General features: G+C 32.9%; 2 protein-coding genes and 1 pseudogene across 2 annotated transcripts; 1 reads left to right on the top strand and 2 right to left on the bottom strand.

Moving 5' to 3' along the window:
• Positions 1-1,409: 1,409 nt before the first annotated feature.
• LOC111367720 (rhodanese-like domain-containing protein 14, chloroplastic) lies at positions 1,410-3,419 on the bottom strand. Its single transcript, XM_022988744.1, has 6 exons — positions 3,121-3,419; positions 2,970-3,016; positions 2,724-2,816; positions 2,475-2,613; positions 2,286-2,388; positions 1,410-1,871 (listed from the first exon to the last, which is right to left on the bottom strand). The coding sequence occupies exons 1-6, from the start codon at positions 3,314-3,316 to the stop codon at positions 1,757-1,759; spliced, it is 693 nt and encodes a 230-aa protein (XP_022844512.1). The 5' UTR covers positions 3,317-3,419; the 3' UTR covers positions 1,410-1,756.
• Positions 3,420-8,755: 5,336 nt separating this feature from the next.
• LOC111366513 (metalloendoproteinase 2-MMP-like) lies at positions 8,756-9,862 on the bottom strand. The gene has a single exon (XM_022987253.1). It carries the CDS (start codon positions 9,841-9,843, stop codon positions 8,962-8,964), a length of 882 nt encoding a protein of 293 aa, XP_022843021.1. The 5' UTR covers positions 9,844-9,862; the 3' UTR covers positions 8,756-8,961.
• A 3,769-nt stretch (positions 9,863-13,631) lies between these two features.
• On the top strand, positions 13,632-22,039 carry LOC111366844 (annotated as a pseudogene).
• Positions 22,040-23,308: the final 1,269 nt, after the last annotated feature.

Raw genomic sequence — 23,308 nt, 5'->3', positions numbered from 1 at the left:
TGCGTTTCATTCAATTAAGTCGATGATGAAATCCTTGGCCAAGGTGTACTCATAAGTCGAAAAGGAGTTTTCGATTTATATTGACTTAATAGTGGAGTTAAAGATATGATCAATGATCGAGATTGACACAATTCCATATCTCGTAATTGATTGGATCGTATTGACGAAGGGATAATAGTTCCACGATAAACGGACGAATTTGGTTTTGTCATACCACGTGACATTTCCCATCATATGTACTGCCCTGACACATTGCTAGATGTCAATCAGGGACGACGAATGTAAATTGACGATAAATTAAAAGGGTGTATTAATTTATCAATTTTGATTAGATCAAAATAATATTTCACGACGTTAGGCATCGTGGTCGGGAACCTAATGGGTCGCACACAAAAGAGAATTGAAAGACTGCAAATTGTCAATTGATTAATTTAACAATCGTTGGATAAATTAATTAATTGAATTTGTTATTTATAATCTCGAATTAATTAATTGGATTAATTAATTCACGGGCCGGGTTTGATTAATTGGATTAATTAAATATTGGACCGGACCGGGCCGGGTCCGTTTGGATTTATATATATATGCAGCTAGGGTTTGAGGTCCATAAGTTATTCATTATTCTTGTTAGCATAAGAAAGAAACCCTAGCAGTTGCTGTCTACTCTCTGTGTGGATTTCATTGGAGGCTGGACAATTGGATAGCTGTGGGAGGCAGATTCAAGCTGCTGGAAAGGAATAACGCGAAAGAGTTTGCAAATCACAAGTAAAGGTATATTTCTCATCACAGTTTTTATCTAAATACAAAGTTGAATCCTGAATGGGAATTGAAACTTGTTAAATTCCACTGTACATGTTTAAGTAAATTCCCAACAAACATGACACCAACAAATCGAAACATCAACAACAAATTTAGCGTGACATACTACTTAAACCTTGTTCTCGTTGATGAAGAGGACCGTCGATATTTCAAGCAACATAGATACATCCTAATTTAACTTGTGAACAATGATGACACAGTACTTCAATGGCGTCTTATCCTAATTTATAGGTTTCCTGCACTGTGTGCTTATACAGTATAATACTTTCTACTTGTTGAGAATTCGAATCCCAGTAGGATTTTAGGTTTCATTGTTGAAAGATATGCTGGTATTCTTGCATTTCCCCCCCAGTTCAACTTGGTTATGATGAAGCTTTCGCATCTTTCTTCTCTTTCATGAACTATTATATGTGGATTCCTCATGAATTTTGGTTGTATGTTTGGAATGCAGCATTGGACTAGTCTTTTCATCATTAATAATGTTCGATATTGTCCAGCTTACTTTATCAAACATGCACGAAGGGTCGTGTCACTATTGCAAGATGCACTTTATGTCATTATGCACAATTTTCATAAATGGGAAGCAAGACTTGAATTCACGATCTTTTATTTCTTTGCTTCTGTGTTAAACCACCTTGTCAAAAGCCTAAATTGTTAAGCAAGGGGATACATCAGCTTTCTATTAAATATAAGTAAAAAAGAATTTACTATTTGAAGAATCCTAGTCCAGTATAATTCTGGATATCTTGCAGTCACTATCTCTCATGTTTTACTGCTGATACAATATTGGATGACTGATATTATTGTTTGTACAGACATTCATTCTATGCATAAGAAAAAACCTTTGGTGATTCCCAAAACTCATTTATACATTAACATTTTCATTCAAGAACAGCCGTGTCGTCCATTAGTATGAATCAGTGTTTTCTGGTAGACTTCATTCTTCAGACTCTGATGGAAGGTCTTCTTTAAACCAGTTATGAAGCCCTCCTTCTAAGTGATAGACATTAGTGTAACCATTGAGAACCAGCAAGTAAGCTGCTATGAGTGACCTGCAAAGAGTGTTAAAATTTCTGAACCATATTGTCAAAAAGCTCAAACTGTCATTTATATTTCGTCTGCAACACACACCTTTACATGTAGAACAGATTCATTTTCTAATCGGACGTCTCACATTACACGCACAATCTTCGTAATGAGTGACAGTAAGACTTGAACTTAAAGTATTTTTTTTTTTTTTCTATTATACCAGGTTGAACAATCCCATCTATAAATTTAAGCGTGAAGGAGGGGATGTATTTATCTATTTAAATTTATATTACATCTACCAAGAATTATTGATTGAAATAACAAATAAGAAATCTTCTTTCTTCTTCCTTTTTTTTTTTTTTTTTTTTAATAAAGAAATTCTTATGGCCATAAATCATACTTAGCAAACAAAAACAGAAACAGAAGCGGAGAAGAACCTTGACTGTTGGCCTTCAGGACGATTTTGTGAAGGCCTCATCGTTCCACCGGCCGAGCAGGCAACAATTATCTTTGCACTCTTATCTATTTTTGACTCCACACCTGTTTGCACAAGCAAAAGAGCTCTTTGATTACAAAAAGTTCTCAAGTAGAGGCTGGAAAAGAAACAATTAATATGTATATCCCACTTTGGATAAACTCAGGATTTTCTTCTGTTCCGGAAAAGATGCCAAAAAATGCAAATGCAGCTCGTCTAATTATATCCCACGCTGTCCACTCTTTTATAAGTCTATATATTTGCACGTTAATAGCACCCGGAGGATGTGCCTACACCAATAAACAATCACGAAATGAGACGGTGCTTATTTCAGAGACAACCATTTCAAATGCAGCAGAGTTAAGGGCATGTTTTTGTTATTTGTTGTCATTTCTGTTACCTCTTTGAACTCTGCCTCTGGCCGTACGTCAAGAATCACAAAATTATTTTCTTTCTGAAGCCGCAATGCTTCCTTGGCCTCCACACTCCTTACCTGCAGAAGATCGTCTTGTTGGTTATCCCAAATGATGTCTGAGTAGGCAGAAAACAGTACCTATATCTGATTTTCGTTCTTCTTTTCTTTATCGTTTTCCTTGGAAGTCTAATATGTGTGATTCCAGATGAAAGAGATAGAAGACTCGTTTACCCTTTTCTCGAGTAGAAGCTGCCGTTTGATCTTCCATTCTTCTTCAGCTAATTCCTCGAAAAGGAAAGAAGCACTAAGAATATGGCCAGAGTGCTATCTATCGAGTAACATTTATGTAAATTTCAATGAGAAGATAGAACACAACAGATACCTGGTGACTTTGCAGGTTTTGTTGCTCCATTTTGAATTCTGAGGCCTCCAAATATGCTAGAGCCATTTCTTCTGCCGGAATATCCAACGGCTTTCGCAGTAAAACAAGAACTCGACTCATAATTCGAATTCGAACAATAAGCACGAGTAGAGGAATGGAATTTATGATACAAAGACGAGGAAGAAAGAGCAGCCATGATCTTCAAAGAGACAATTTTTGATACAAGTAAATGAAACTAATGTGTTGCTTTGATCATTTGTTTTCTTCTTTTTCTTTTACTATACTGAAGATTTTTTGAATATACAGTGAGGAAATTAGTGGGCCATAAATAGACAACTGAGGATATTTTAGCTTCCTCACAATCTGAATTTGTGGTGCTGCTTTAACGAATTCTTTCCTATTTAGATTTCTTTGATCCCATCCATTTGTTTTTTAAGTCAGCTGGATAAAACCTGTTACTGTTCACGCCATAACTTGATCTTCCTACTTTGACCCGTATAATAGAGGTGTAAATTGAGCCATGCTGGGTCAACAATCTAAAATTACCAGAACTTTGTGTGACTCGTACTAGGCTAGATTTATGGACTTTTTATTAGTTTTTATCGTCTCATCCCTTAATACGGACTTCTGTCGGCTGTGGGCGCCTCTACGGCCGAGCATTGTAGAGACCATCACAAGCCAGACCATGCTTTTAGCGTATTTGGATGGCTTGGCTCCGCACATTGGTCTTATGAGAAGACTAAAGAATTTGATTCCAATAATTAAATCTCGCTCTTATTTTTCGGAGTAATGTTATTTAGCCTCACAGAGAATCTATGTGGCGCTAATATAACACTTAGAGTGCGTTTAATTTTCAATGTTTAGTTCCTCTTTTCATTTAACTTATCACTAAACATCATATAAGCTTATATTATAAACAAGTGAAGCTAAATAGCATTATCTTATTTTTTATTTTTTATTTTTTTTTGGGGAAAGGTAAGAGCAAACATCTTTGTATCGATGTCATTCTTATGCTCCTAATTCGTTATGCCGGAGTTATGCATCTTTAACTTGTGCCTAGATGCTCGTGAACAAAGGTCTAACATCAAGCCAAGAGAAATTAGAGGATAAGATGCCATAAAACATCTCAGGAGAACATTTGAGTTTGGGAAGGAGCGCTCGATAAAATTATCTATATAAGCAAACTTGACCCGAAATTGCTTAAAGCGATAGATGAATGCTACGAAATCCAACCTGAAGCATAGCGAACTTGAAAATTAAGAGATTTAACATCCTACCTAACCAATGAATACCTATAAATCCTAAGGTCATCTCATTATCCCAAATTTATACCTAACGCAACTCTTCCCAAACAAACCACAGGCCTTAAAATAGTCCTCACTATATGCCAAAGTAAGAGCACAACCTCTCAGATGTGAGCTCTCTAACTATGATTTCCTACAAACACCCATGCCATTCCCATTGGACAGTTCCCTACTATATAAAAAGGGGAATTTGTGGAGACACTGTTGAATTGAATAGTGTTTTAATCAATTTTATCTCACCGTAGCTAATTTTTTATTTTATTTTCAAGTGGGAGAGCAAAATGACATCGTTTGCCTTGTTTGATATATATTTTATTATACATTAAGCAAGGACAATATAAATTTACTGCAACACACAACTTTTCATACCTCCCACCAAATCTCATCTCTTCACTCCGTGCTCAACCACTCTCATATATATAGTAGGTATATAAGAAAAAAATCACTTTTATGTAAAAAAAATATTAAAAAATAAAGATATCTACTTATAATATAAGACAGAAAATATTTTACAAAAAGTTACTTGTAAATAAAAAATTTGAAGAGAAAAGAATTAAAAAGATTTTTAAGTTGGAAAAAATTATTTATAATATAAAACTACATAGCAAAAAAAAAAATAATAATAAAATTCTCTAATCTGTCCGTGCACGGTCCATGCACGGAGACATTGGAGATATATATAATTTTTATTTTATTTTATTTTTTTTACATTATAATTTTTTTTCGGTTTAAAATTCCTTTTAACTATTTTCTCTTCATAATAAAACTTATTTTTTCAATTTTAACTAAATAATATTTATGTATTCTTTATTTAATTTTTGTAACTTTCTTTTATTTTATTTTTATTAAAATTTTTTTTGAAAATTGTTTTTAATTTTTTTTCGTATTATAAATATTTTTTTTTCGATTTAAAATTCTTCTTAATTCTGTTCGTTTAAAACACAATATTTTTTTTTTTTGCATTTAACTAGGGTTGGCAACGGTTCGGTTATGGGTCGGTTCGACCAAAACCATAACCGCACCATCAATTTTTTAACCATACCATAACCGCACCATAACCACATAAATCGGTTTAGTTCGGCACGATTCGGTTCGGTTAATAACCACGAAAATAAATTATTTTTTATAGGTTCATCCGTCAAATTGATATAAAATAATTTATGAAAAAAATCAATAAAACCAATATACAATATTCCAAACGAAAATGCAAACATTATCCAAATTTTCAATTGTAAAATACAAAGTTAACAAACAATTGTATAAATATAACAATACTAAATTTTTCCTTCGTTCTTAATTATTCTTCATCGAAGTTATTTGATTCATTCTTTCCCACAAGTCTTACTAGTATAGATCAACACTCAAAGTTGATTCATATATAGTAAATAAAAAATATAAGTAGAGAATACAATGATACTACCATTCCAGAATGGTCTTAACTAATATTTAAATAAAAAAATGTACCTCCTTGTCAGCTTCCTTCTCGCTAAACGTTGCACAAACTCTAGAGTATGATGAAGAAGTAGAATTTTCTACACACAATAAAAAAAAATTAACAATAAAGGGAGCCGTGCGTGAGTTTGTGGTCTGTGGAGACTAGGGTTTGTATTTATATACTATCATACTAATGCTATTATTATGGGCTAATGGTAAGTGTGTTGGCCGGCTGAGTCATGTAGATGTAATGGGGGGATTTTATTTTGGGTTAGATAGAAAAGTAGTGTAAAACTCAATAATCAATTCAATTGTTTTTTTTAGCAGGTAATTGGTTCGGTTTCGGTTCGACGGTGTAAATACCATATCCGCACCGCCACGAACCGGTTCATAAAAAAAAAATCATTTCCGCTCTATTACACTATTGGTTCGATTTTTTTCGCCCCATTAGGTTCGGTTAATCGCGATTTTCGATTTTGACGGTTCAAATTGCCATCCCTACATTTAACCCTAATTTCATTCTTACTCTGCATTGCTACGATGCTAATTTCTTTCGGCTTTTAACTTTAATTTCAATTTCCTTCTTTCGATTGTTCCAAAAATACCCAACAACTTCACGCATAATTGAGACGATTACATGTATACCCAATCTTTAAACCTTCAATTTCTTCTGTTGTATATTTTACGACTGAATCTTGATTTTTGTTTTTTGCGAGATTTAACAAATTGTTCCCAAAATACCATGAAATTTTAAAAGAAATTGGAGTTTAGGTATGTTTCTTTGTATTTTTTGTCATGAATCTTCCAGCTGTTTCTTTTTTTTCGAGAATTTAACAATTGTTACCAAAATACTACAAAATTTCGCAAAAAGTTGGGTTCTGGGGACCTCAAGTTTGTTCATTTATAATTTTTCTTATTCTTTTTATTTCATTGTGTTCGTGTCCACGCTAAAATTTTTATTCTTTCCTTCTGACTTTATTTGGACTTTTGTGAAAGTTGTAAACAGAAAAAAGCGGATTAACGTACAAATTGAAGATTATCGACTTCAGGTATGTTGATTTCATTTTTGCTTTGTTTGAGGGTGATTTTTCTTTTACAACTAATTCGTTTTTACTGTACATTATTCATAATTTTAGCTTCTAATTTTATTTTATTTTTTTATGCTTGAACAATTGTACTTTAGGTGATTATGTGTATAGTGTTTTATTGTAGTTAAAGAAATATTTGGTGTTGGCAGATTTGTAGTTGAACTAATAGTTAAGGTGTAGGTAGTTCAGATCTTTCATGTGATTGAAAGGATTACTCATATTATAAGTATGTTTGAAAAGTTTGAGACCAGTTTCATTGCAATGAATTTCTATACTATTGTGAAAAATTTGTAGCTCAAAGAGAGGTTTCTTATTTCGAATGTTAGGTGGTATATGATGTAGCTCACTGAATATAAAATATTTTAGCAAATTCTCATTCTTTAGTTATATATTCATGTGAAGGGAAGGACTGCAAATGAAACGATTATAGAAAATGATCATTGTTCAATAAGAATGGAAAGTGTTTATACTGGGAATAGAAGAAAGCTTCGGAAACACATTTAGTTGATGAAGTTTTAGTGAGTGACAACTAAAAATAAACTCCATTGGGGACTGAGGCCCCAACCCTTTCTTGTAAGATTCGTTCCAAGAAACTAAGACTAGAACCGTCCAGTGAGGTGTCTGTATATTTGATGTCTCTTTACTTCTTGACACGTAAGCTCCTTATTTTTTTGTATGTTTAATACACTGTCTGTGGTATTGATGCATGATTTGTGTTGTCTTTTAGGGTGTGATAATAGATGGGTTATGTGAAAATATTACAACTACAATGCCAGTGGAGTGGCCCTCCACTCTGCCCTTTCTTCATCCTCTGCCTCTTATTACAGTTTATAGAGGTCAGGTTAGACCTCTTATTACAGTTTACAGAGGTCAGATTAGAATTTGTGCATTTAGTAGCTATTGTAATTTTATGAGTTTATTAATTTACTGCTAATGTTTCTCGAAGTGATTTTGTTGTCCAATTAATTGGCAATATTGTACAACATGCATTTTTATTAATATGTTATACTGTTGATTTCTCTTTAAATGATGGAGTAGCAAAGAACTAGAATGTAAATATCAATATGAATTAGGAAAACATCTAGAATAATTGTGTTGTAGAATAAGGAGAAAAGCAAAAAAGATTTAGATACCTAAGGAGAAACTAATAATTTATTTTAAATCGAAAAGAAAAAAACAATCTTGCAAAAATGTTGTGAAAATTAAATAAAGAACGAAAAGAATTTTAAATCAAACAACAAATTATTTATAATATGAAGATTTTTTTTTAAAACAATCTTCAAAAAATATATAATAAAAACAAAGCAAATTAAACAAAAGAATGTTCTGAAAATTAAATAAAAAAACATATAAATATTATTTAATTAAAATTAAAAAAATAATTTTTTTTATAAAGAAAAAAATTAAAAAGGATTTTAAATCGAAAAAAAATATTTATAATATGAACAAAAGAAATAAAATATAAATAAATGAGAAAAAAATAAAAAACGAAAAAGAAATCTCTATGCATCCTGCGATAATCCAATGAACCAAACGATTGGACTTCATCAAATACTTCAAATCTTCAACCAATTTTGAAAAATCTACAATTTTGACGCTAATAAAATAAAATAAATACAAAACTCGTGCAACGCACGCGTCAAAGACTAATATTAAGGCTATTAAATAAATAGGAATTAAAATAGACATATCCTAACATTGACCTATAAAAAATTGCCCTTGAATTCATGGTAATTATTTTTTCGTACAAATAATGAACATAATTTTATTTTTCCGCATCTGCATAAGAACTAATGTTGTAATGTTATTGATATAATGTTTATTTTGAATCTGCACAAGAATAACGTTGTAATTATAAACATGGAACATTGTAGCTAAGTCAAATTGAACTAATATATAATGTTATTCTTCAAACCCTAAATTATACTTTTGTTTAAACTCAAAATGACCTTGAAAACTTAGGACGGGACTTATAACCTGATCTTGATTGGTGCCTATGATAACTAATCTTGCTATCAAGATCCATATAAAGTTCTAATTCCATCGATATCATCTTGATGTAGAGTTCTTTTTACCATAGCATAACGGATATTAGGGTACATAATTGCATCCGGAATATTTGTATGCCCAAGTCCAAGAAGATGCCCAATTTCATGCAATGCAACACTAACTATATCAATCGTACGAGGAAGAGAACCAACTATCCAATCCTCGGATGCATCAAAATGCATTCGGCCATCGGTCGGTTGAAAAGCATGTGAAAGAACCCCACCGGGTCCATCAAATGGATATCCGTCGCCATGTTCACCATTAACAAAAGCAATTTGTAAATCTGAATATTCTTCATCAAGATCATCTCGAAGTTTGAAAAAGAAGAAGCTTGTCTTGTTGGACCATATTTCAAAGGCATATCGTATGGGCTCCATGAAGCTTTGAGGAAAACCACTTAGAAATCTATAGGTAAGTAGGGTTTCAGGCCATTTTCTACGACTTGGAAATAAAGTGAATTGTGAAGCATTCAAGGGGTTGGTGCCACGGTACATTGTGTTAGTTCCATTGATTATGTCAGATACCCCGCATCGTGGCATCATCATTTTTGACACTGTACGAGAATCTAAAAATCCAGTAATGTCGAGGTTGTGATTGAGTTGGTAAGTTTTGATCGCAGATTCTAATGTATCGTCGAATAAATCCTTATTTTTAGCATCAAGAGTATTGAGATAACCAAATTGGTAGAGGTACTTCTTCACTTGATGGAGTCCTTCACAGCTATCACCCTTCCTGGAACTTCTAAAATTATTGAAAAACTCAAAAGGTGCGGTTGTTACGACTGGATCCTTCATCGTAAGAGTGTGACAAAGAGCATGAGGGGTTAGGAAAAGGAGGAAAATGCACATGAAAAATCGACTAACTATGGCTGCCATATAGGATGATGTGAAAAATACAAAGATATAACCTTATTTATAGAAGTCTTCGTTCAAGAAATCCAAATTCATTTAGGAAACACAAGGAACACATGAACGGATTTGTATACAATCAATTCCACAGCCATAAAGTTTGTGAGAAAGAGAGTGCTTTGTAGAGAGAGAAAGAGTAGAAAAAACCAGAAAAAGGTCATGTTGTTGGCCATTTAATTTTGTGCATAGAGAATGAGTAGGTGAAGAAGGCTTCGTAAGTAAAGTTTTTTGGGTTAAAAGAGTCTCATTTTTCTGTGAGATTGTTAACAGTTGGTCAAATTACATTTAGGAACCATTTTTGCTTCTTCTTATTGAAGAGATTATGGAACGTTAGATTAACTTTTTTTTTTTAAAAGTTCTTCTAACCAAATAAAACATATTAAAAAACTTACCAAAATATGTTCAAAAGCATATGTTGGGTTTTTTGATACCCAATAATTCGGGTGATGATTTAAGACAGTTGTCGGATTATTTATCGACACCATGAACTTGGCTCGACTCGAAAACAAACTACACTTTTGGATGACTTGGATTTGGGTTGGGTGATTATTTGATTAGTTTGACTATTTAGTGATTAATATGAAGTTGAAAATTGGTCCATTAGTTTGGGTTATATGGCAGCCCACTTAGAGATCTCTTGGCCCATATTTAGTGACCTAAACTAACATATATATATATATATATTTTATTTATTTATTTATTTATTTATTCATTTATTTCCCAGCCGTTTTGGTGTGTGTGTGTGTTGTAGTAATGGAGAGAAGAGTTGAGAGAAGAGAGGCAGCCGAGAGAGACGGAAATCATGTGAAGTTGTGAGTGATATTCAATCATTGTGATATCTTCTTCTTCCTCTCCATACCCTTGTGAATTGCTAGCACCATCACCCTTCTCCTTTGTGGGGTTAGAGAGAAAGAGAGCAATCCAAAGTGAATGCGAAAGTCTCGGATCAAGCAGAGATAAATCGGTATTCATTTGATTGTTTTCTGAGCTCGAAATCAAGATTTATCGAGGGATTTCTACGACAGCAGATTGTTAATCTCGAAAGCAATTTTTGACTTAGAAATCTTGCTAAATGAACCTTAGTTCGTGTGGTTCTCTCTTTTGTAACCGTTGTCTTTCATTTCAGTTGCATTCGCTGCAAGATTGAGGTGAATTTTTCCCAATAGAAATTACCAAAATATAACTGAAGAACATGAAACTTAACTATATTTATATTTAACATCATCTATTAATTTATGAACTTCTTGATTGACAAGGTGGAAGACATCCTCTAAGATAAATATTTTAATACAAATTATGATAACTTATAGATTTCTGCTTATTGTTTGTAATTAATATTGCAACTTAGGAGAGCAATGAAACTAAAGGAAATTTTGTTTTTAAAAAAATGAAACTAAGGGAAAATTTTAATATTTTGAACTCTTTTACACATTCGGCGGTGAAAGTTCTTTTGAATATTAAAAGTTAGAACTCTAATATTTATATATATTTTATTCCAACAAGTGTAATATTTAATAAATCCAGAAGACATGTTACCGTAGTTTACACAAAAATATTGAACCAAAGAAATATAATTTATTTATTAAAGTTTTGTTGTTAACACTTATAAGATCATTTAATCACTTATGTGGGAAAATTACATAAATCGACCAATTTATTGAGCTTGTATTGAAAAAATACGTGTAATAGTAACATATTGCAAGATTAAGAAACATGAATTCATAATTTTTTTTCTTGTTTTTATTCCATTAATTATTTACGTGGCTAACATATTTGTTTTTATGTGCGTACATAATTGTTAGCATAATAAAATGTAATTTCAATATGGAAAATTACATAAGAATTCAATTTTATATATATATATATATATATATATATATATATATATATCCTCTACCAATTCTCTAGCAGACGAGTTGAAGGGAAGAACCCATCAAATTCATTACAAGTTGGTCGTTAATCGATTGATTTTCATGGTTAGCTGAATCTTCCTTATAATTTTAATTACAAGTTTATTTTAAATTACATACTGTTTCATATACGTTACATTCTTTTTCAATTATTTACATACTATTTATCTCTAATGTTTCAGAGCACACATTATAAAATACCAACATGACATAAACCCACTCGGTGACCAAGACAAGACATATACACACCTACATATAAGGAGCAAGCCAAGACAAGATTTAAATAAGGAAAATTCTATTTGTACATAATTATTGCACATAATGGTGTCCATAATGTGATGTGACAATCATCCGATTGTTAATGTGCATGTGTGATATTTGAATTAAAGGTTAGATCCAGTGTCACGTATAATTATGGACAACATTATGTAGATAATTATGTACATGTAACACTTCCCTTTAAATAATATATACCTAACTCTTTTAACAACATAAATTTTTAGATCAAGAATTCAAATGTGATCACACTATATATTACTACACGAAGATGATAGACTCCAAGTTCGATCTCGGTGGCCGGAATAGATGTTGGTTTTTAAGGCAGTGACTCTGACTCCTAATGCAATAAGAGAGTTGGACCTTGATAGAGAGCAAAATATACTGATAGATTATTGCTTGAAGGTAGGGGCAGAATTCAGATTATAGAGTTGTAGGAGTAAATTTCTGGGGGCAAAATTGAAAATTATAAGATTTTTTTTTAGGAAATCTAATGCAAAATCTTGAATTTCAAATTTAGTGTGGAGTAGTTAACCTCACTGCCCCCATTGTAAATCCGCCACTGCTTGAAGGGGGGCCAGGATGATACAACCCTGGTTTACATTTATCAACTCTTATCAAAATTTACTAAAATTTTAATTTTTAGCAAATCTTAAATTTTGTCGAGTCTCAACACGTACCGCAAGCCCGCCTAATGTGCTTATAAAACCAAACAAGCAATAAGGGTGTGTCAAATCAAAAGTATTTTTTTTATGAAAAATATCAGTTTTTCACCCAAATTTCTACTTTGGATATTTGATTGTCATTTTTTTTCCATTGAAAATATTTTCCTACTTTTGAAAATATGCCTGATTTTCCTTGCTTTTAAGGAAAATATTTTCTTTGGGATGACTAAGTTTGTTTTCCACAAAAAACAAGGAAAATAATTTTTTTTTCTAGGTGATATAAAGATTTTTTATGTCAATCAAGCACGCTCTAAATATATTTCCCTCAAAATTTGCCATAGGGAAAAATTTCATAACTAAGAGGATAACTATTACCCATTTCAAAAGTAAGAATACAAGTTTAAAATCTCAAAAATCAAATATCCATTAAAACTTATTTATAATTTAATTAATTAATTATAAATTTTATTAATTAAATATGTTAAGGTCGGGGATCTATACAATTTGATCACAGATTCACAATTTAATTAGTCATGTATTATTTTTCAATCACAAATCGAAATTTTTTAATGTCAAATATTATTTTGCGATCACATTTCAAAACTTTTGTATGTCAAGATTTGGTCGTCGATCACAGATAAAAAAATTATACATCACAATTTATTTATAGGCCACAGATCACAAATATTATAGGTTACAACTTATTAAACAATCACAAATTATTAATTTTTCAAGTCACGTATTATTTTTTGATCACAATTTATTTTTCTTATTGCTCAAATATTGTTTATTGTTCATTGATTAACCAATTTAATCGTCACAATTAACTAATTAATCTGTGACCACCACCAAACAACTACTACCTTCAACATCACCAATGCCACCGTTATCGCTAGAACTACAACCACCATCGCCCTACAGCAACATTACTGAGTCAAACAAAATCAGCACATCCACCTCGATAGACCACGGCTACCAACATCTCACCGTCACCACTGCACCCACTGCCACGAACACCGCCGTCTACCGCCACCGCCACCCTCAAAACATGGAAGCTACCACTACCATACTCTTAACAACCAAAAACCACCACAACTACTGTACCCAAACACCACAAAAAAATCAACTCCAACATTATCACTGCCACAGTCGCAATCACATCAACACAACTGTCGCTGCAACACCAAATAGGTACCTACGAATAGTTGTTTCAAAGATAATTTTCCTTAGAAGCATGAGATAACTTCCCCTTTATTTGGCAATGAAGTCGTGAAATATTTCGATTTATCAATTATAATTAAATGTGTGTGTGTGTGTGTAGTGATCAAATTGATACTAGAGAAATAACTTGAGGACCAACATTGCAATTTTCTACAAAATATAATCATCTGCCCCTCATTATTATCTGCATGTATGTGTGTATATAAAGATCCTTTTTCAATTTCTACAGAGAGAGAAAGGGAGAGAAAAATTGCATTTTTCATTGCTCTCCCTGAGAATTATTTTATTTTTATTTTTTGTATGGATTATATGCATTGAAATTTGAGAAGAGGTGAAGAAAATCACAAAATGGAGTTCTTATATTGTCATCATCGACTGAGAACTACAACGACCCTTCAGATAACAAGGACTTACTGGCACAGTTCAAGGGTACAGCTGTAGCAATCGCTTTAGGTATATTCCTAGATCTCTTATATAATAAAATGTCCGGCTTTATACTAACTTTTATGAATGGCTTAGTAGATACAAACTAATACTGTCTGCCCATACAACCCCTAGAATGGCACGAAAACTGTATTTCAGACAATTATAGAACTCGGCTTTCCTGTGTGATACTTTTAAGTAATGGGTCCAACTTAGGTCATTTCCTTATCATTTTGTGCTATTCCCTGAGTTATATGACTTGTTGCTGTTTCTATTTTTGTTTCATCTTTACCATTTTGTCCTTTTCGTGGAACTCAGCACACTGGTATATGTTGGTCAGATGAGAAGATTGCTCTGTTGGGTGCAATACAATCCCTATTTGAAGGTTCAATGTATACATTTGTATTTTTCTGGACACTTGCTCTGAGTCCAAATGATGAAGAGATTTCCCATGGTTTTATTTTTGCAACTTTCACGTTGGCTTCACTTTTGGGAGGCTCAATTGCTTCTCACTTGCCCACAACTCGCCTACATTGGAGAGCTACGTGTAGATTGTCTTCGTTATATCTTTTGTCTCTCTTCTGCTTCCCTTGTTGACAAATGTTTTGTTAGGAATTTTTTCCTAAACTCAACAGTTAATAAATTGAAAAATAAACCAAGCACACCAGAAACGTAGTAAAAAACACCAGATGTTCACCCAGTTCAGCAAATATCGCTTAATTTTGGGGAAGGGGGGCTCAGAGATCAGCCCACTACTAAGTGCAGGAGAGTACAATGTTCCAAGAAACCCAAATCAGAACACGATTTGACCCCTGATTCAAAAGAATCTCCCAAATCGCCAACCCTAATCAACACAAACTACTAAAAACTACAACCTAACTATTATACAGGTTACTGACTGTTCTCACAAGCTAAAATACTATAGCAACACTAATTTCATAGGTTTTCAATAAGATATTAGGATCTCATGAGAGACCAAAGAAGAAATCAGAAAGAAGACAAGAAGGAAAAAAAACTAGAATACTTAGAGTGAGAAAGGATACAATAGACTCTCAAAAAACCAAAAGACCAAGTTAGCCAAATCGTTACCTTCCTGAAGCATTAAGAACCAAGGTTTAAATCTCAACCGTTAATCGAAACCAACGGTTCAAATTCTTTTTAAACTAGCACAACTCGAGTGAAGATCAATCCGCCAATTAGGGGTTGCTATGTGGCCATCCACATCGAACTAGGTTAAGGATTGAAGAAAGACCATTTTATCCTCTATAAGTCATGTTTTTACGAAGCACGATATTTACAACCTTCACCTTTGTTGTCAGAAAACACTCCATCTCTTTGGTTCCTAGTTTACACATAGTGGTTTGATCCTATATCATTGCCCAAGGTACTTGCACAAAAAATTAACTTGTGTCATTGTGGAGAAAAGATAAACAGGATTTAAATTTGCTGACAGGAAGAATTTTAGTGCCCATATCAGATGAATTTTCTTCAGTTTGAATTTTTCCAAGATCAATGATGCCAGATACAATTTTTTCTCTTATGAAATGGTACTTCACCTTAATATGTTTAGATCCTTCATGATAGACGTGATTTTTGCTAAGTAATAGTGCACTTTGGCTATCAGTGAAGATCACATGTATTTCTTGCAAAAAATTCAATTCCCGTAAGATTCTTTTCAACCAAATAAATTCTTTCACTGATTCCGTTATTGCCAGATACTCAGTCTCATTGCTTGATAGTGTGACAATAGGTTGTGACTTGCATTTCCAAGTAATACAGTTATCACCTAATGTATAGAAATAAGCTAAAGTAGATTTTCTCTAATCTTTATCACCAGCAAAATAGAGTCTACATATCCTTTTAATGTCAAGTTTTTAGATTTCTTTTCATATATTAATCCTATATCTATAGTTCTAGCTATGTATCTTAATAGCTATTTCAATCCAGCCCAATGTGGCTTCCCAAGATTAGACATGAATCCGCTTAGAAAACTAATAGATTAGGCTAAGTCAGGCCTAGTAGTTACCATAGAGTACATGACGGAGCCTATTGCATTAGCATATAGTATATTTCTCATTTAATTTATTTCATCATTAGTTTTAGGTACATGTTCAGTTGAAAGATTCATATGGGTTGCAAGGGGTATGTGCATTGATTTGGCTTTTTTCATGCCAAATTTGGTTATTACTTTATCTAGATATGATTTTTGGGTAATTGTCAATTTATGAGTAGACCTATCATTGTTAATAACCATTCCTAGGATCTTCTTGGCTTTCCCTAAGTCTTTCATATCGTATTCAGATTTCAAAAGGTCTTTCATTCTTATAATCCCAGTTCTGCTAGGACTAGTTAACAACATATCATCCATTTCTAACATTGTTATAATACAGGCATGGATCATATTCACTTCTCTTAAAGCCAATCCTAAGCACATGTGTCAAATCTTATAAACCATTGCCTTGGACTTTGTTTAAGCTCATATAGTGATTTTTGTAATTTGCAAACATAGTCACTTCTTCTTTTTTCCTCAAAACCTTGAGGTTGACACAAACACACACACACACACATCTTCTTCTAACTCTCCATTTAAGAAGACAATCTTAACATCTAATTGTTCAAGTTCTTAACTGAATTGAACAACTAGTGCAAGCCTTAGCTTTATAGTCTTATACTTCAGTACTGGTGAAAATAGTTCATTATAATCAATTCTTTTCCTTTGAGTAAAGCTTTTGGCAACCAGCCTAGCTTTGTATCTCAAAGGATTAGCATGATTACTTTATTCCTTTAGTTTGTAAACCTATTTGCAGTGCACAACCTTTTGTTTATCTGCTTTTTTACCAATTTTCAAGCCTTATTTTCCGATAAAGATTTCATCTCCTCTTCTATTGTCCTTTTCCAGTTTACAGATTTCTGTCCATTCATAGTTTCTTCAAAGGAAGAAGGCTCTAAATGTTCTAAGGCTTCACCTGAAACTAGGGCAAATTCACTAGGTTTAATGTTTCATATCAAGGATTTGGCCTAGGCTGTCTCATTTTCCTGTCTCTAACAAGTTCATAGTCACTTATTGTGGAGTCTATTGGAGGATCAGTACAGGCTTCATGTTCACTTTCAACTTGAGGTTGGTTTACAATCTCAGGTTCTCGTGCTTCACCTTCATTAAAATTACCCTCATTTCTTTCTGTTGAAGAAACTTCAGCCTCAGTTTCACCATTCCTAGATTGTGTGAGATTGAATCTAGTTAACTTCACCTTGCTTTGAGGAGCTTTATCAATTTCAAGTTCCTTAGATTTATCAACTTTATGTTTAAAACATGGCATTTCAAATTCATTAAAGACAACATTTCTACTATTACTGATTTTAATGACTTGTACAACTAGCACCCATAACTCGTACCCTTTCACCCCTTTGAGAAGACCTAACATGACACATTTGGTGGCTCTAGGGTCTAGTTTGCCCTCAGTTTGGTGAGCGTACACAGCACATCCAATAACTCTAATATGTGCTAAATTAGAAGCTTTACCATTCCACAATTCCTGTGAGATTTTAAACCCTACAGAACTGCATGGTGACCTATTTTAAGATAAGCAGTAGTACACACTGTCCCAGCCCAAAACCCCTTTGCAAGCTCAAAGCTATCAACATACACCTGACCTTATTCATTAAGGTTCTATTCATTCTTTCAGCAATTCCATTTTGTTGTGGGGTATGCTTTACTATTCTATGTTTGACAATTCCCTTTTGTTTACAAAAGTTATCAAATTTAGCACTACAGAATTCCAATCCATTATCAATCCTTAAGGTTTTCACCTTCCTATCAAGTTGATCTTCAACTATTCTTAACCAGGTTCTAAACTTTTGAAATGTTTCAAATTTAGTTTTTAAAGGATAGACCCATAATTTTCTAGAATAGTCATCAACTAAAGACAGGAAGTACCTATTCCCACCAAATGTGAGATGACTCTCTAGTAATCTAGAGATCTCTTAATAGTGTGTGACCCTGCTTCAAAACCGACTTTATGAAACATACCTAAGACATAGGTTTCACACATCAAGAGGCTCAATTATATCTTTCCTAGGTAGTCTTTGATTACTTAGATATTTAAGGCCCTTATTTCCAATATGCCCTATTCTATTGTGCCAAAGTTCAGATTTGTTTTCTATTACTATAAGGGAACTAGGATCATGTGTGGTCGTAGTCTCTCCCAAGAGATAGTACAAACCATTTCTTTTGGATCCTTTTAGGACAACCAAGGATCCCTTCGTCACTTCAAGATGTTGTTCTCTGATTTAAACATATGCCCAACATCTTCAAGTATTCTCAATGAGATGAGATTTCTTTTCAGATTTGGGACATACTTGACATTCTTGATTGACCTAACAATGCCATTATGCATTTTTATGGCAATGTCACTAATCCCAACAATAGTTTGAGTATTATTGTCTCCCATATATACCTTTTCTGGGTTCTATTTCTTTGTAATTATAGAACCAAAACTTAATAGGGCACATATGAAATGTACATCCAGATTCTAAGCAGTCCTTACTGACTTCTCTACTAGACACAGTCATAACATGACTGTCCAAATCGAAACCTGCAGAGTTATTCAACTTGGCATTGTTATGATCCTTCTGTTTTCTTTTTAAATCATAATAGTCCTTTTTGAAGTGTCCTAATTTGCTAGAATGATAACATTTTTGTTGCTTTTATCTTTGGACTTAGACATTCTTTTTGACTTTCCCTTACTTCTTCTATTTTGAAAATTGTTCTCTTTCTTCTCCGTTCTCCCTCTTACAAACATACTTTCTTCTCTAAAGTTTGACTTGGGCTCCTTTCTAACCTCTAACTCTCTAGATCTTAAAGCATTTATAACTGTGGCTTATGTCAACTTATCCCTTGAATATTTTTATGGCATTCCTCACATTTTTATAAGACTCAGGCAGTGAGTTTAATAAAATGACAGCAAGATCCTTATCTTCGAATTTCTTTTCATTATTTTAACAATGATACTAAAGTCACTTAGATTCACTTCTAAATGCTTTCCAGTATCCATTCTAAAACTAAACAATTTGTCCAAGAGGTAGATCTTATTTGGTAGAGTCTTAGTCAAGAACAAATTATCAAGGGCTATCCATAGAGTTTTTATAATTTTGGCTCCATCAACTTGTCTTACTATATCATCGGATAAATGCAAAATTATAAAGCTATATGCAATTTCATTAATATTCTCAATCTCTTTAGGTTTTGCTTTAAGTTCAGTATAAAAAGTTTCAGGGTCATCAAGTGCTTTTGCAACCCTTTGCTGAACCAAGATAACCCTCATTTTCTGCTTCCATATGGAGTAATCTCCACTTCTCTCGAATTATGATAATTCGACCTTCGAAACCATAACATTTTCTGTAAAGGGTGGATATTACTCATGGACGTTAGTGGTCTTTAATACACGGTCACTTAATAGTAGAAAATGTTTTATTAAAAATAAATTTAGTCTTTTAAAGAAAAAATACCAGAATTGAACAATGTAGGCTTATACTCAATCAAGGATTTATCAATTACAACAGTAGCAAGTAATGTGACACTTTCTTCAATTATCAAGTGATCATACAATTAAAGCATGCTTATATATCATTGATCAAACATGTACATACTAATTTTAAGGAGCATACAGAAAGCAATTTACAAATATGTAAATGTAATATATTGTAAAAAAAAAAAAAAATATGAGAAGTTTGACACGATCTCACTTAATTCCAGAAACATTTGAAAAAACCCTTTTTTTAACTCAACCAGCTAAGTTTGTGGAATAGTATCTTTTCACCTTTGGCTCTTACCCCACGGATCCAAAATTCCAGGTAGGTTTACATATCAGCGTGGATCGAAAACAGATCTTAACAAGATCACACACTGTTTGACAAAAAATAATCAATTTTTAAAGAAAATTTTAACTAGAAGCCCTAGAAAGTTGCTCTGATACTAGATTGTTAGGAATTTTTCCCTGAACTCAACAATTAATAAACTTAAAAATAAACTAAACACACAAGAAACACAGTACAAAACACCAGATGTTTACCCAGTTCAGCAAATATTGCCTAATTTAGAGGGCTCAGAGATCAGCCCACTACTAAATGCACAAAAAAGTCCAAGAGAGAGTACAATGTTCCAAGAAACCCAAATTAGAACACGATTTGATCCCTGATCCAAAAAGGTCTCACAAATCGCCAACCCTAAGTAATACAAAAACCATAATCTAACCACTATATAGATTACCAACCGTTCTCACATGCCAAAATACTATAGCAACGCTAATTTCACAGGTATTCAGTAAGAGATTAGGATCTCATGAGAGAATAAAGAAGAAATCAGAAAGAAGACGAGAAGGGAAAAAATACAGAATACTTAGATAGAGAGAATACAATCGACTCTCAAAAAACTAAAAGACAAAGTTAGCCAAACCATCGCCTTCCCGAATCATTAAGAACCAAGGGTTAAATCTCAACAGTTATTCGAAACCAACGGTTCAGGTTCCTTTTAAACCAGAACAACTCGAGTGAAGATCAATTTGACAGTTAGGGGTTGCCATCTGGCCATCCACATCCAACTAGGTTAAGGATTGAAGAAAGACCATTTTATCCTCTATAGGTTGTATTTTTGAGAAGCAAGATTTTACATGTATATCCAGAGTCCTTCCATTGCTTTTATTTTTTTGCTCTGTTTTCTACTAGTGGACTACATCTAATTTTTGACACTCGTGGCAGATCTTGGTAGCTCCTCCAAAGTTGGAAGGTGATCTTGGTAGCTCCTTCAAAGTTGGAAGGTGATGGCCTCTCATTTTCAGGTTGTCTCCAACATCTTGGCTTCTGTGTATTTTAGGCTCGTGTTGGGATTTTTTGGCCATCAATTATGAAGATGAGATCTCTATGCATCCCCGAAGAGGCTCGAAGCACAATCATGAATTTCTTCGCATTTCCCTAAACATCTTTGTTTGCATTGTGCTATACAATGTATGTTTCTAGATCTTCTTATCATTACAGCATTGGCTACATATTTATCATCGGTTTGCATGAATGGTTGTAGAGGCTTCGTTTTGTCATGGCAATTACCAATTATCATTATTTCTCTTTATTCTTTAATTTTCTGCTTTATATTCTCTTTTCAGCTTGTCATTGCCTCGAACTCGTCTTAACGTCTTAACTCTAGCCAATGCAAAACCACTTATTGCATTAATGCGCATTACTAATTGCAATATGTTAAACAAACCTTTATATGTTTTTGAAGGTTAATGCGTTCCCAATCACTGTTATGTTTGGTATGTGCTTGATCTTCCTCTTTGTTGCATCCATTCTGCAGAGACGGCTCCTCGCCATTGTAGAGAAACCAAGTGAGTATAGTGTTATCTATAGTTAAACTTTAATGCCATCAAAGTCAGGACTATGATCCAGTTGTTTAAATCTCAGCATCCTTTTGGAAGTTAATAATCAGCACCTTAACTAATAAATTTCGACCCTTTCTATTTATTTCGTTTATAGAGACAGAAGATTGGACTATGCTGAAGGAAAAGAATTTCGAGGCTGAGCTACTATATGTTCCTTGATAACATTAGGCCCTATTTGTGCCCCATTAATTTGAAGAACTATATTATGGAATAGTGATTGATGGAGAATGTGTGGTTAAAAAAAAGGAAAAGTTTTTTATTTTCGTGTAATATTATTTTAATGAAGAAAGTGTAGTTAAAAATGAGAACTGTAGAATAAATTATGGAAAAGAATGTAAAGTAAAGGATGACAACAGAGGATTAGTTTTGACTGGAAAGAATTCTGGACGCTGTTAATGATCTTCTATGCATTGTCATCATCTGCTGTTAGGATTTTATGTTGTCGAGGGTACAATGTATCGACTAATTAATTATCACAAAAGTTACATTATAGTCTAGTTTACTATGCAACAGAAGGAAAGAGGCTCGTATGAATGCTTCTCTAGTATTTTGTTCTCCCTTTTTGTCTCTGATTATATGCAAAAGATGAAAGCATGGCAGTATTTGATGATCTGCGTCTCTTGCTATTAGGCAGTCAACATTTTTCTTTATAATTTTCATTTGTTTTTCTTTAAAATCTTGGGCTCTTGCGAGTTATATGCAAGGAATTAATGTTGAATTTGATATTTGTTGTTTTTAAACCCTTTACATTTATAAATAAAAGTTAAATATCAATATCAATTCTTGTCATATTGTCGAGCATATATAAACTCGTATTTTTTACTAACTTTTGTGTGGTGTTTAGTGTTACTTGCTTTCATGTAAATTAGCTAAGCTCTTCAACGTTTATCATAATGTTGGATCCATAACCTTTAAAAATGAGGTTTTGAATCTCCAATTTATTTAAATTGATTATCCAAGTTTCCAAGTCACTAAAATCATGAACGTTGACGTTAAATCATATGCAACTTTCACATTATTCACAACTTAACTTATCTACTATTCAATTGAAAATTACATGTGATTATAACATCAAAGTTGGTTTTTCATCACGTTGGGATCCAAGTTCACACATTCAAATAGGATGAAAATTCAAAACCCCACTTTTGAAAGTTGAAAACCTACAATAATGCATATAAAATGTGCCATAAGCATTCCAGACCAAGATATTGTTTTGACAAAAAACTAGAGAGGCTTCGAAATCTTGATCTAAGAAGCCTATCCCATTTGATATGTCCCAATTCTGATGGCCTAAAATGAAAACTCGAATCCAAATTATGTAAATTATGCTCCAATATAGACAATTCCGCATTTCATTTTGTTACAATGAGAATAATGCTATCGAAAAGAGCAATAAATATTTAAAATAATGGAACAAAACAGGTAAAATTCTCCGAAAAATACATTACATTTTCCTTTCGATTGAGAGATAACTACTACA

This window comes from Olea europaea, chromosome 18 (assembly GCF_002742605.1).
Source record: "Olea europaea var. sylvestris chromosome 18, O_europaea_v1, whole genome shotgun sequence".
NCBI classification, from domain to species: Eukaryota; Viridiplantae; Streptophyta; class Magnoliopsida; order Lamiales; family Oleaceae; genus Olea; species Olea europaea.
The sequence above is the reverse complement of the archived record's forward strand: the minus strand, read 5'-3'. Positions and strand labels throughout refer to the sequence as shown.

Bases quoted from the DNA above. Each gene is read 5' to 3' on its own strand.
- LOC111367720 (XM_022988744.1), bottom strand. From the start codon at position 3,316: ATGGCTGCTCTTTCTTCCTCGTCTTTGTATCATAAATTCCATTCCTCT. The intron at 3,017-3,120 runs GTATCTGTTGTG...TCGAGGAATTAG, and splicing joins AAAACCTGCAAAGTCACCAG to CTGAAGAAGAATGGAAGATC. The intron at 2,614-2,723 runs GTAACAGAAATG...TTATTGGTGTAG, and splicing joins CAGAGGCAGAGTTCAAAGAG to GCACATCCTCCGGGTGCTAT.
- LOC111366513 (XM_022987253.1), bottom strand. From the start codon at position 9,843: ATGTGCATTTTCCTCCTTTTCCTAACCCCTCATGCTCTTTGTCACACT.